The 12,923-nt window shown below is 41.7% G+C and overlaps 2 protein-coding genes across 4 annotated transcripts in view; one reads left to right on the plus strand and one right to left on the minus strand.

Annotated features, from left to right (window-relative positions):
- Positions 1 to 229: 229 nt before the first annotated feature.
- PDCD5 (programmed cell death 5) lies at positions 230 to 8,182 on the plus strand. The gene is made up of 6 exons (XM_063141404.1): positions 230 to 361; positions 1,301 to 1,341; positions 2,439 to 2,500; positions 4,404 to 4,495; positions 6,115 to 6,186; positions 6,740 to 8,182. Exons 1-6 carry the CDS (start codon positions 296 to 298, stop codon positions 6,779 to 6,781), a joined length of 375 nt encoding a protein of 124 aa, XP_062997474.1. The 5' UTR covers positions 230 to 295; the 3' UTR covers positions 6,782 to 8,182.
- A 260-nt stretch (positions 8,183 to 8,442) lies between these two features.
- ANKRD27 (ankyrin repeat domain 27) overlaps positions 8,443 to 12,923 on the minus strand; it is a 67,110-nt gene continuing 62,629 nt past the window's right edge. For all 3 annotated transcript variants that reach the window (XM_063141403.1, XM_063141401.1, XM_063141402.1), the window contains exons 28-29: positions 11,073 to 11,145; positions 8,443 to 10,018 (exon numbers count right to left, since the gene is read on the minus strand). In XM_063141403.1, the coding sequence (XP_062997473.1) occupies positions 9,746 to 10,018; positions 11,073 to 11,145 (346 nt within the window). In that variant the 3' untranslated portion in view covers positions 8,443 to 9,745. The remainder of the gene's footprint in view (positions 10,019 to 11,072; positions 11,146 to 12,923) is intronic.

Consider the following 12,923-nt stretch of genomic DNA (forward strand, 5'->3'; position numbering starts at 1 on the left):
AAGTGGGCGTTCAAAAACAAAAAAAAGAGGGGGGGGGTGAAAGTGGTCTGTTCGGCACTCGGCTTGCTCCGTCTAGTTGGGCGCTGTAGTAACTGCCAAGTAGGGCGTGTGTTCCCCCCGCTCCTCTCTCTTGGTCTCGGCGATGGACTAGTGGGGCTTGCCTGGCTTAGAGCCACCCGCGCACGCGCAGAGGGCGCGAGGCCCGCCTTTCTCTCTGCGCTTCCCCCACCCCGCGGCCTGTGTCTCGCGCCGAGCCCCTCAGTCGCGTGGAGGCCCTTTTCCTTCTGCCGCGAAGATGGCGGACGAGGAGCTGGAGACGCTGCGCAAGCAGAGGCTGGCCGAGCTGCAGGCCAAGCATGGGGTGAGGACGGCGCCCTCCCCGTTCCACGCACGGCCCACTCCGCCCCTGCCCCGCCGAGCCCAGTGCCCGCGTCGCCCCCCCGCTCCCCTTCACACCCCCCGCCTTCACCTCCTCCTCAGCCCCCTCAGCAGAGGCCTAATTCAGTCGCTGAGGAGGCTGCGCTTTGTGGGAGACTCCACCCCCACCCCCAAAGTGGTGTCCTCCAGAGGTGTTGTACCACAACGCCCAGCATCCCCAGCCAGCACAACTCTCTGGGAAGCGGGTGCCCTCTTGATGTGTTGGATTACAACTCCCAGAATCCCCCAACCAGCACAGGGAAGCTGGAGCCTTCTTGATGTGTTGGACTTCAACTCCCAGAATCCCCCAGCCAGCTCAGCTCTCTGGGAAGTGGATGCCCTCCTGATGTGTTGGGACTACAATGCTCAGCATCCCCCAGCCGGCTCAGCACTCTGGGAAGCAGGTGGCCTCCTAATGTGTTGGACTACAACACCCAGCAGCCCCCAGCCAGCTGTGCTGGGAGCTGTAGTCCAACACATCAGGAGGGCACCAAGTTGGGGGAGGCTGCTCTATTTATTTATTTATTTATTTAAGCATTTTTATGCCACCATTCAGCCAAAAAAGGCTCCCACAGCGGCCTACAAAAGTATTTCTTGACAGTCCCTGCCCACAGGCTTACAATCTATGCTTTCTTCCTACCTAGGAGCAATAATACCTGTGCATTCATGAGCGTTTCTGTATTCCTGTCCTTGAAAGGCCTCTATCGTTAAAGCAGCACCATACATAATTTAGCATTTGAGTTTAGTTATAACTAATAACTAATTTAGTTATAGTTATTAGTTATAAAATTAGTTATAACTAAACTAATTTAGTTTAGTTATAACTAATAATAAACATGACTGTACTACTACACTAAAACGGTTCTTATGTCTAACTTTTCAGGATCCTTCCAGTGAAATCGCACAACAAGAATCGAAACAGAGGTATGGGCTGGCATTATTGCATTTATCACTGAATTAGTTTGGCTTTTTTAGAAGTAAAAACAGACGGGGCAACTGTGATCAAATCTGATGGGTTTCCCTGTCCTTAAAGTCGCGATGAGGTGCTTTGATTTTTATGATAGCTCTGGTGCATTTCCCCCATCTAAATCCCCCTTCAGCTGCTCACCAACCTCCTGTTTTATGCGTGTTTTGGCTCAAAGGATCTCTGCATTTGAACCTCTGTTCGAGCACTTCCAAACACACTCTCTCCCTGACAGAGACAGAGGCCCTGTTCAGACGACACTTTAAACCACGGTGGTTAAGACCTTAACTACCGTGGTTTAAAGTGTCTTCTGAACAGGGGCAGAGAGAACACAGCTAGAAGTCACCTGGACCTGATTCTTATTCTCAGTACATGACCTGGATGAATAGCTTTTTGCCATCTTGCTTATGCTGCCTTTTTTGCCTATAGAAAAGTATGTACAAGGTACAAATCTAAAAAGAGTTTTTAATATTCTTGCATCAAGATTCACTGCTGAAAAGAGAGGTTACTATCTCTGTGAGATGCTTGGTACTGAACCATAAGTAATTTCTGTTTTTCTGAACTGAATGAGTTGCAAGTTCCTGTAGTTGGATTCTGCTTTCCTGTTAATAATAAATGAATTTGATTTTAAATTATGATGTTCCTGCATAAAGATGGTGTTTCATGTAAGGGACAGCTTACTGCCTGCCACTCTGGTCTAAAAGTTTGCCTCAATGAGCATTTAGAAATAGCAAATTATCTTGATTTTCCTATTCTCGCAGAATTGTCATTTTAAGGCTTAAGATATTAACATGCTGAAATAATTCAATACAAGGGGGGAATTGCACAAGGGCAGCAATTTTACTGGTGGTGTAGGGTATGTTACAATTTTGAAACGTGAGTAGGTCCAGTGCTAATTTTAAAAAAATCAATGTCATAATTTGGGTTCTATTGAAAAAGTCTGAATTTGACGGTTTTTGTCAAACAAAATAGTGCCCTCTTTCAAAAGTATCTAACATACATAGTATATTGCATCTGTAATTTTTCCTGGGTAAAATTACTACCATTTTTATTACAGGGAGACAGAAATGAGAAATAACATATTGGCTCAAGTTCTGGATCAAGCAGCTCGTGCCAGAAGTAAGCATCCATGTTGTTCTCTAACCAACTTTGCTCTTCTCTGATTCAAAGCCTTAGTTCAACTGCATTGGAAGAAAAGAGGACAGTGCTGTAGGCTGCAATACTGTGCATACTTATATAGGACTAAACCCTACAGAAGTTAGTAGGTGTTGCCTCTGAATGAGAATGCAAAGGATTGCACTTTTAGACAATCTTCCCTCTTCTCACTCTGTGTCTTTAAATGGATGTTGAGCACCTTCTTTTATTATGGCAGGCACTGTGGTCTATCAAACAAATTATACCGGTTTTAGTGCTCCTGTGTGTTTTTACTTTGCTATGTTTAACCTGACATGCATATTTTTGGCTGATCCATGCAAACTGATTTACGGTGCTTTGGGACAGAGAAGTCCTGCTGTTCACAGTCACAGGACATTCTGCAGCTCTTCCGTCTTTCCTTCCTTAACAAATTTTCAATAATAAGAAAAAAGATGGAAGAAGTGGTGGGGAAAACATGGGAGGGTTACAAGTGGAAGATGTTATTGACTGGAGCCCCCATAATATTCCATGAATAAGTTGGTGAGATAAAAGCGTGGTCTGGAAGCATCCTTGGTTCCTTGTTCAGCGTGGTCTTCAGTGGGGACTGTTGCGTTACAAGCTCCTTTGCCAGAATATTTTGGTGATATCCCTGTGTGTATGAGTGGAGGCTCTCCCACACTAGAGGCTTTCAATAGGCAGGACAACCATCTACCAGGTATGCTTTAAGGTGGATTCCTGCATTGAGCAGGATGTTGGATTCGATGCACTTATGGGCCCCTTCCAACTCTACTATTCTATGATTTTATGTCAGGGTTTAGGGTCGGGAAATGTACTGTGTGAAGAAGATGGTAACAGGTAACACATTCTTCTTTGCACATCTCTGGAACTTTATTAGGTCATCTGGAACTTTATTAGGTCATCATCACTGAAGAGTGGCACTCAAGATGAGAATTACTCTGGGCTTTTCCCCAACCTCTCATACCTTGTTAGAGTTTGTAAGTCACTGGACTTAATTTTATCACTTTGCTAAAGGAAATTATTCAAGGACTGAAATAGTTGTTGTATATGATGCAGATTAGCCAAACAAGGCCCAGTTTTCCCAACTATAAACGAATGACAAGATATTGACAAAATAAGCTCCCAAAATATCACAACTGAACATTCATGGAATGATTAAATCTTGTTCCACACACTGAACTGTGTCAGAGACAGTCTCATTCTCTTAGTACATCCTCTGGAGTTCAGCAAATCCTGGTTTATACTAACAGATATTTAGAATCGAAACCATTATTCAAGCTTCCAAAGATACACCAGGCAAACAATATTTTTAAAGTTGCGTGTTCGCTTTTAATTTTCTATCCTGACAGCTTCATAAATTCAGCCCAGAGTGCAACAACGACAGTAACAGTAGATTGTCTATGGCTTGAAACCCTTTTCGAACTGTAGTTTCTGATTTGCTAGCTGATTGCAAATCAAGGTTTGTAAATTCAGTTTCCTTAACCATGTTTTGGTATGATGTGTGCATTAAGCCTACCTATAAACCGGATTCTTGTGATCTTTCATTGGACTTAATGTTGCATTAGAGAATAAACGAACTGTAGTGTGATTTTTTTTAAAAAACTTGGCACGCTGCTGTTTTAATTAATATTGATAACAACCTACTGCAAATTTTCTGTAATAGTTTTAAGTTAACACGTTTCTCTCAACTGAAAGTGAATGAGTAGAATGGAATAAGTGGCAATGAAGGAAAAATATAACCATCCTAATAAGTTGTTGAGAGCCATCGCTTTCAGTTAAAGACTCTACCCACATGCATAGTCTAGGAGGTCTTTTATAATTTCTTAGTTTTGCAGGAGATAATCACAAATTATCTTTTTTACTTTTACAGTAAGTAACTTAGCACTTGTGAAGCCAGAAAAGGCAAAAGCGGTTGAGAATTACCTTATACAGATGGCAAGATTTGGACAGTTAGGTGGAAAGGTAAGCTAATTCTTCATTATGACTCCCTGATGAAACACGTCTTGGAAATGACAATTTCACGGCATATAGATCTATACCTAAATGTTCAGAGACAGTGGCTCAATTCAGATAACACGTTAGTCAACGCAGTGTGAAAACTTCACTCAACAGTTGAGTGTTTAGGGGGTACTTCCCACATAACATATTCTAACTCCACTGTTGTGTGATTGTGGGCTACCATGGAGTTGAGTAAAATCCATTGTGACATTGGATTGAGTTCCTCCACCCTCTCTCTTCCCCAGATCCTTCTGATGGTATCCCATCAGCCATTACTGCAAAAAATAAATAAATCCCGGCAGCTCTCCTAGAGCAGCACTCGCTCCTTTCGCCACTCTTGTCAGGGAACTCTGTAGCCAGTGGGAAAAGTCCACGGAGCCCTCCACACAACATGCAACACAACGGTTGTGCAGGAACTCTCCTCTGCACAGCATGGATATTCTGCTTGAAGTGTTTTCCAAAAATATTCCACTGTGGGTTAGAGTTTTCCTGCCAGTGATGTAAAACCACCACCGTGGAGTTCTAAAACCACCACCGTGGAGTTCTAAAAACCACCGTTGAGAAATGTGTTGTCTGAACTGATCTTGGAGTACCAAAGGCTTCCAGAAGTAACCGACCATTGTGTGACAACAGAATGCCAAATTAAATGGATCATGGTCTGCTTCAGCAGGACAATTCTTATCCATCCTGGAAAAAAGACTGGTTTATAAGCATTTAAAAGTTATACTGCAATTAGAATAGTCCTTTTCACCATCTCTTTAGTAGTTTCTTGTTGTGGTGCTGGAGCTTGAGCACCTCAAGGATGCCATGAGCTAAACCATGAAGGGACACCCAAGACGGGAAGGTCATGGTAGAGAGGTCAGACTAAATACGATCCCTGGGGAAGGTAATGGCAACCCACCCCAGTATTCTTGCCATGAAAACTAAATGGATCAGTACAACCAGAGATATGTCGGTATACCATCGGAAGATGGGACTCCCAGGTCGGAAGATGGTCAAAACGCTACTGGGGAGGAACAGAGGATAAGTTCAGCTAGCCCCAGATGTGATGACGCAGCTAGCTCAAAGCCAAAAGGATGGCTCGAAGAGTCGGAAGCGACTGAACGAATAAACAACATAGTAGTTTCCAAGTAACTCTTCCTTCAGTTTTGAAACCGAAAGCAATTTGTTTATAAACTATGAGAGAAGACCCTGCTTGCCTCCTAAGCCCTTTGTGCATGCTAAAGGATATAGGGGAGTTGATTGGTGGCGACAACAAATAATGGCTGGCTAGCAAACTAAATAATAACCTGTTAATAAGAATAAAGAATTGCTGTATACTTTTGCCCTTTGCTTTTTGGTTCTGTATTTCACTGACATTCTGTTTAGGATGAAGGGGCAAACCATATGTACAGTTTGAACTGCTGCTTGCTGCAGTTTGAACCTTCCTAAAAAGCAATTCCAAATAATTTAGAAGGAAACTTTTTTTAAAAAAAAAAATCTTCATGCTTTGAGAGGAAAATGATGATAAAATTTGCAATAAAAGCCATTCCATCAAACTGAGTTCTTGCATGGTTTTTCCTTTTTCTTTTTGGCCTTCCCAGGTATCAGAACAAGGGTTGATAGAAATACTTGAAAAAGTGAGTCAGCAAACTGACAAGAAAACAACAGTAAAGGTAAGTTAGCTTTAAATCAATAAAAGCCTTAAGCCACAGCTTTAACCATGGTGACTAAGGCAAAAAGCCTTAGTCACCATGGTTAAAGCCATGGTTTAAGGTGTCTTCTGAACACGGCCCGACTTTCTGGCTTAACTGGTTAAAGCCGTGGTTTAAGCTGTCTTCTGAATGGGCCATCGAGACTCAAGATCTATCATTAAATCCTGATCTCTTTCCTGCCCACCCCTGAGTTAAGACTTTAGTAATTCAGTAAAACTGTATAAATAATAATAAAAATAAAATGACAATTTCCCTATATGCCAGTTGAAAACACGTACAGAAAAGCAGTCAAGCAACGACCAAAAACTCATGCATTAATTTTAGAATTGGCAGATATCAGATGTGCATCTCGCAAAAATCCTGGGAGCTTCTGTGCTTCACAGACCTCTGAACTTGATGCTATTCTCATAATGTAAACAGGGAATTCTAGTGGCCGTAGAAGAAATTCAAATTAATATTAGTCTCAAATTGTTATAAAGTTGCTTTCACCTACAGTGTATTTTTTTTTCCATAGTTCAACAGAAGAAAAGTATTGGATTCTGATGAGGAAGATTAATTAGTGAAATATAAGATGGTCGCCAACTGCAAATCTTTTGGAATATGTCAAGGAAAGTATGATATACCTGACAGAAATATAGATGAAAAGTTTACAGTTTGTTTTTCCTGTATACATTTTTTATATAAATGGAAACCAAATGATATCCTGGTCTGTATAATAAAATTAAGTAAAATGGTTTTCCTAGATCATTTTTATATTAAAAAGCCTGAGACATAGGGGTTCACACATTTGTCTCTTGGGCTTCCGCTTTCCTTTGACACTCCATTGACAAGCACATTCTGCTGTTGGCACCTCCAAATGGCACGTTTGTCCTGCATCTGCAACCATAGGTGCATAAATCAATGGAGAGTGAAAAAACTGCATTGGAAATAGCCACAGCTTTGTCAATGTTAGTAGAGTCACAGGCAAAATATGTCTTGGAGAGAGATGTTCATTTGTACACATAAGCTGTGGAAGTGGCGGGGGGGGAGGCGGGGTGCTGCACCCATCAAAAGTTTCTGATTTCTTAATCATGGTTAAGGGATTGGGAGCAGCCATGGAGGTAACCCAACCCCCCAACCAAGTGCAAATTCTTCCCACCTGTCTCCTGATGGCCTTAGCTTTGGTCAATGTCTACCAGAATTTGCTGTTAGCCAGGATTTTGAAACTGACTTAAAAACATTGCTTAACAGCAAAATTTTGGTTGGCATGAACCATAGTTTAAAAGGATCAGGAGCAGCATGTGTACATTATATGTCATGTCAACTTGGGTACTAGAACACTTAGGCAGTTTTGCTGTAATAAATCTTTTGGAAACAAGCAAAGGGCTGGCTGGCAAAAAAATATGGTTCCATGATGTTGTATGATCTGCTCCATTATAAGAAAGTCTTGGCTAGCACATCATGAAATTGAATTATTAGCTTTAAAAAGTATTGTTTCACTAAGGTGCTTCCCCCGCCCCCCTTGTGGAGTAGCTAGTTAATTCAGAATGCTTCAACCATTGGGCATGATACAGCCAAATTGATTTCAACAAGAGATTGATGTGCTTCAGTCTTCTGCACTAAAATCAGTTATGAGCTTAACTATGGCTGGATCACATCCTTTAAGTATAAGTGCAACACAATCCTATATTGACAAAACATGTTTAATTTTATTGAAGCTGTATATTTTAAAATATATAGATTTGTTGAGGCAGCTGCTCAAATCCTCTGTGACCCATCTTACCTGCATGATGCCATTGTAAGTTCATGTTGTGCCTTTTTGTTGGAGAATGCTATAAGAAATGTTTAATTCGTACACTGTACCAACATCACATGTAAGCCAGAATGTACAGAAAAAGGTCGCCCTCTTTCTGACTTGTGGAGGTGAAGTATATAGTAGAGCTTTGAAACAGCTATTAAAACCTTTCCATAAAGAAAACTGAGTTGTGGTAAGCTACTTTTTGTCAATTCCAGTTGCATGAAAGGTCTGTTATGTGCATTAAAATAGCGAATATTGAATAAAATTGGAAGTCCTATCCATATGTATATAGGTTGGTGTTCACAACTTCATACAACTCAATCTGTGTTGTTGAAACTGGAGCACAAGCAACATGTGTAAGCCTTTTAAGAAAGTGTTTTGGTACTCCTGACAGAAATGCCCATCAATCAAGCTACAAATGATGACTTTCTGTAAAAGTCGCACATTAAAAGCATAGATTTATTAATTTTACTATTTCTCTTCCATCGTTTGGCACAAGTCCAAGGCACATAAGAAAATTAGATGAACTCAAGTACTTAGTAGAAAAATATACTTCTCCTGCTTGAGGAGCACACAAGAGCTCTACCTTTTACACCTTACATCAATGTTCTGCAGCTAGAAATCTTGACAGACCGTTTGACCATCCAAAATAGGTTATCCAACAGTTTAAAAACCCTCAAGGTTTCGTATACAAATATTACATAAAAACAAAATGTGAACAGAGCAAGGTTATTGTGCTGTTCAAGTGATAATCCAACCCCTTCTTCAAAATAAAATACGGAATGTTTACCTAAAGCTGACATCCCATTTCTAAAAGTGCACAAGAGATCAATTTGAAACTGTCTTTTAAAGTAACGACAACCAAGCTGTTTCTCCCAAGTCCCAGCCAATGCAGCTACTCCCTCTAACTACACTCATTGCATTTAGTAGAATTGCTTTCTTGTGCCACAAATACATTACTTTAAATTAAACCGGGTCAGGCCATAGTCTCTACACAGGAACTTGAGGATCTTTTGTGGGATGCTTAACAAAACAAGAGCACACTGAGTGCCAGTCACAACTTGGCTTATTTGGAGAAAGTTCTCTTTCTATGTGCTCTCTCAAGAAAAAAAAAGTGCAACCATTAAAAGTACTTAACCTTCCATCTTTCAATTCCCAATACATGGCCCACATTCCAGTAAAACCAATGAAAACTAAACTAACTGTGCGATTCTTGCCTTTTTTGTCAAGCTTTATATACAGCTCTCAGCGCCGGAGTGCTGTAAGCCCTCCCAGTGATCAGTGTAAATTAGTGGCTTAAAAACTGAAGAAAACCACTGCCTTTTTAAACTAGAATATTTAGGCTTTGGAAATCCCATATAAATTCTGTTTCCCACACACCCTTTACTGCTGAAACCAAGTTGGAGAGTGCAAGAATATAGAAATAAGTCTACATATTTTTGACATCTTAATATATGTCTTCATTGAGGGGGGAGGGTGTGTTAATGGGTTGAATTTACTGGATTGTGTAGATTTGTCCACAAATAATCAGAGGGTTTCAATCTCCAAAAGTGCAAACCACATTGACAGGAAGAGACGCTTCCCCTCCCATTCCCAAACAACCTTCTGATCCAAATTTCAAGCCTTGGTTCCAAGCATCCACTGATCCTTCAGTGCTGAGTGGGCAGAGAGGGAAACTGATCCCATCTCGTTCTTAATTTTGCTACCAACGAACAGATTTCCTGGTCAGCGTTTTTGAAAGCATCAGTCATCCGAGCAAGCTTCTAGCGAAGAAACACTCGAATCTCTGGACCTGGATAAATCGCAGATGTCACTGACATCTGTGGCTGAAAGAGCCACATTAACAGTATGTCTCCGATGCATTAGTTTACTCTTATGAGGTGCCGCTGCCACATCAACATCGTCTTCCTTTCTTGTGGGTTCATCTCTGCTGCTGGCATCAAAGATCTGAGTTTGGCTTAGGTCTAAAGAGTCCACAGGCTTTAGTTTGCTCTTATCGAAGCTCTTAATCGCTAACTGAGGAGGGAAAAAGTTTGAGTTCAGAATTCTGTGTTTATCCGGCAGCTGCGTAAATCCAAAGCAAACATCGAACCTTAGAATTGGAAGGGGACATCTAGCCCAACCCCTGCTAAATGCATGAAATCGAGAGCTAGAATATCACCCAACAGATGTCCTCTACTGGAAGACCTCCATTAAGGGAGAATCCAATTTAGGGAATTGGTTCCATCGTTAAGCTGTTCTTACTCTTAAAAATGTTTCTCCTAGTGTTTAAGCATAATTGAACTTCCAGTAACTTAAGCCCATTAGATCTAGTCCCATCCTCTGGGGCAGCAGAGAAAAAATATTTTCCACCTGCCTGTACGTTTCCGAGCCCAATTCAAGGAGCTGGTTTTAACCTATAAAGCCCTATATGGCTTGGGACTGCAATACCTGATGGAACGCCTCTCCCAACATGAACCTACCCGTACACTGCGCTCAACATCTAAGGTCCTCCTCCGAGTGCCTACTCCAAAGGAAGCTCGGAGGGTGTCAACAAGGGAGAGGGCCTTTCGGTGGTGGCCCCCGACTGTGGAATGATCTCCCCGATGAGGCTCGCCTGACACCAACACTATTAGTTATTTTATTTATTAATTACATTTCTATACCGCCCAATAGCCGGAGCTCTCTGTTATCTTTCAGGCGCCAGATCAAGACTTTTCTCTTCTCCCAGGCATTTAATAGCATTTTACAATACTAAGTTTGTTTTTAACGGACCCCAGAACTGTTGTTTTTAAATGGATAATGTTTTTATATTGTTGTCTATATGTTTCTGATGTTTTTTAAAAATTTTGTATACTTTTTTAATGTCTACTGTTTTTAGCTCTTGTAAACCGCCCAGAGAGCTTCGGCTGTGGGGCGGTATATAAATGTAATCAATCAATCAATCAATAAAACAAATGTGACAGCTCATCGGGGATTTGAAAAGTGCTATATTGTGCCCACCCTCAGTCTTCTCCAGGCTAAACATAAATATGTTTTCTTAAGCTTTAAAAACAACCACCACAACTTCATCTCAAACTTTTCCTCCTACCTGGTGCAGCAACTCATCATCGAAGTTAGGAACGCTTTTATCTCTGGTTATAGTTTTCCGTAAGTCTTTTGATCTAAAACAAACAAACAAACCAAGATGAAAAGGATTATATTTCAACGCAGCAATGTGCTCAGGACACCAGTGCCTCTCTGACAGTCACTAGGTGGCACAATGGCAAAAAACCCCAGCTCATCTTCATTCTTAATACTTGACCTTCCTGGGAGATAAATGTCATGACGTGCCCTTTGGTGTTTAAGCTTGTAAAGGTCTGAATCCAAGCCATTTAAATTTGTCCTTAGGACCATCAGCCATTTCTCCAACCGTCTAAATTAGGGGTGGCCAACCTGCATATCCCCACAGGATTCTCTATTCTCTCCACTCTGGCTGAGAGGTCAAAAAGTCTTATTTTGTTGCACAACCTGACTTCATTTTCTATAGCCCAGGCCAAAACCGCTCATGCCACCTGCTCTTCGAAAGGGCCATCGGTCAGTCTGACAGAACTCTGCTGTTAAATATTTTGTGATTTTTGTTTTCATATTTTAAAATAGTTAAGCACCTTGACAGAACGGTGGCATATAAATAAATTAATAAGTATAGTTCTTTGTACTTTTCGTTTTCACTAACAGCACAGTCCTATGCATGTTTACTCAGGTGCAAGTCCCACTTGTCTTCAGTGGGGCTCACTGCCTAGTAAGTGTGCTTAGAATTGTGGCTAAAAGCACTATTTATCCTTTCTCTTAAGCTAACACCAGTTTTAAAACCTCTTCACTGGCTGCCAATTAGTTTCCGGGCGAAATATAAAGTTTTGGTTATCACCTTTAAAGCCCTACATGGTTTGGGTCCAGGCTACCTGCGGGATCGCCTTCTCCCATACAATCTGCCCTGCACACTCTGGGAAGAATTTCCTTCAGCCAGCCAAAACTAGGCTGACAGGTATTATCCAGAGGACCTTCTCTGCTGCTGCTCCCTGACTGTGGAATGGCCTACCGGAGGAGACGCGTCAAGACTATCCAGTGGAATTTTAGGATGCTTTTAGGATGTTTTAACAATGTATACTATGTTTTTAATCAGTATTTTATGTATTTATACTTACTGCTGTTCCCTGCCTTGGGTCCAGTATTTATACTTACTGCTGTTCCCTGCCTTGATCAAAATGGAGAGGTGGGGAAGAAGAGGAAGAGGAGGAGGAGGAGGAGGAAGGGTCCAGTATTTATACTTACTGCTGTTCCCTGCCTTGATCAAAATGGAGAGTGGGGAAGAAGAGGAAGAGGAGGAGGAGGAGGAAGAGGAAGGGTCCAGTATTTATACTTACTGCTGTTCCCTGCCTTGATCAAAATGGAGAGTGGGGAAGAAGAGGAAGAGGAGGAGGAGGAGGAAGGGTCCAGTATTTATACTTACTGCTGTTCCCTGCCTTGATCAAAATGGAGAGTGGGGAAGAAGAGGAAGAGGAGGAGGAGGAGGAAGGGTCCAGTATTTATACTTACTGCTGTTCCCTGCCTTGATCAAAATGGAGAGTGGGGAAGAAGAGGAAGAGGAGGAGGAGGAGGAAGGGTCCAGTATTTATATTTACTGCTGTTCCCTGCCTTGATCAAAATGGAGAGTGGGGAAGAAGAGGAAGAGGAGGAGGAGGAGGAGGAAGGGTCCAGTATTTATACTTACTGCTGTTCCCTGCCTTGATCAAAATGGAGAGGTGGGGAAGAAGAGGAGGAGGAGGAGGAGGAGGGGTCCAGTATTGTTAACTGCATATTCTAGATTTGACAATTTAGTGATGAACTACAGAGCAAGGAAGACTACAAAACGTATAGCCCACCCAACCCCTTATTTGCAGTACAGCACTTTGTTCCTCTTTAT

This window comes from Elgaria multicarinata, chromosome 14 (genome assembly GCF_023053635.1).
Source record: "Elgaria multicarinata webbii isolate HBS135686 ecotype San Diego chromosome 14, rElgMul1.1.pri, whole genome shotgun sequence".
NCBI classification, from domain to species: Eukaryota; Metazoa; Chordata; class Lepidosauria; order Squamata; family Anguidae; genus Elgaria; species Elgaria multicarinata.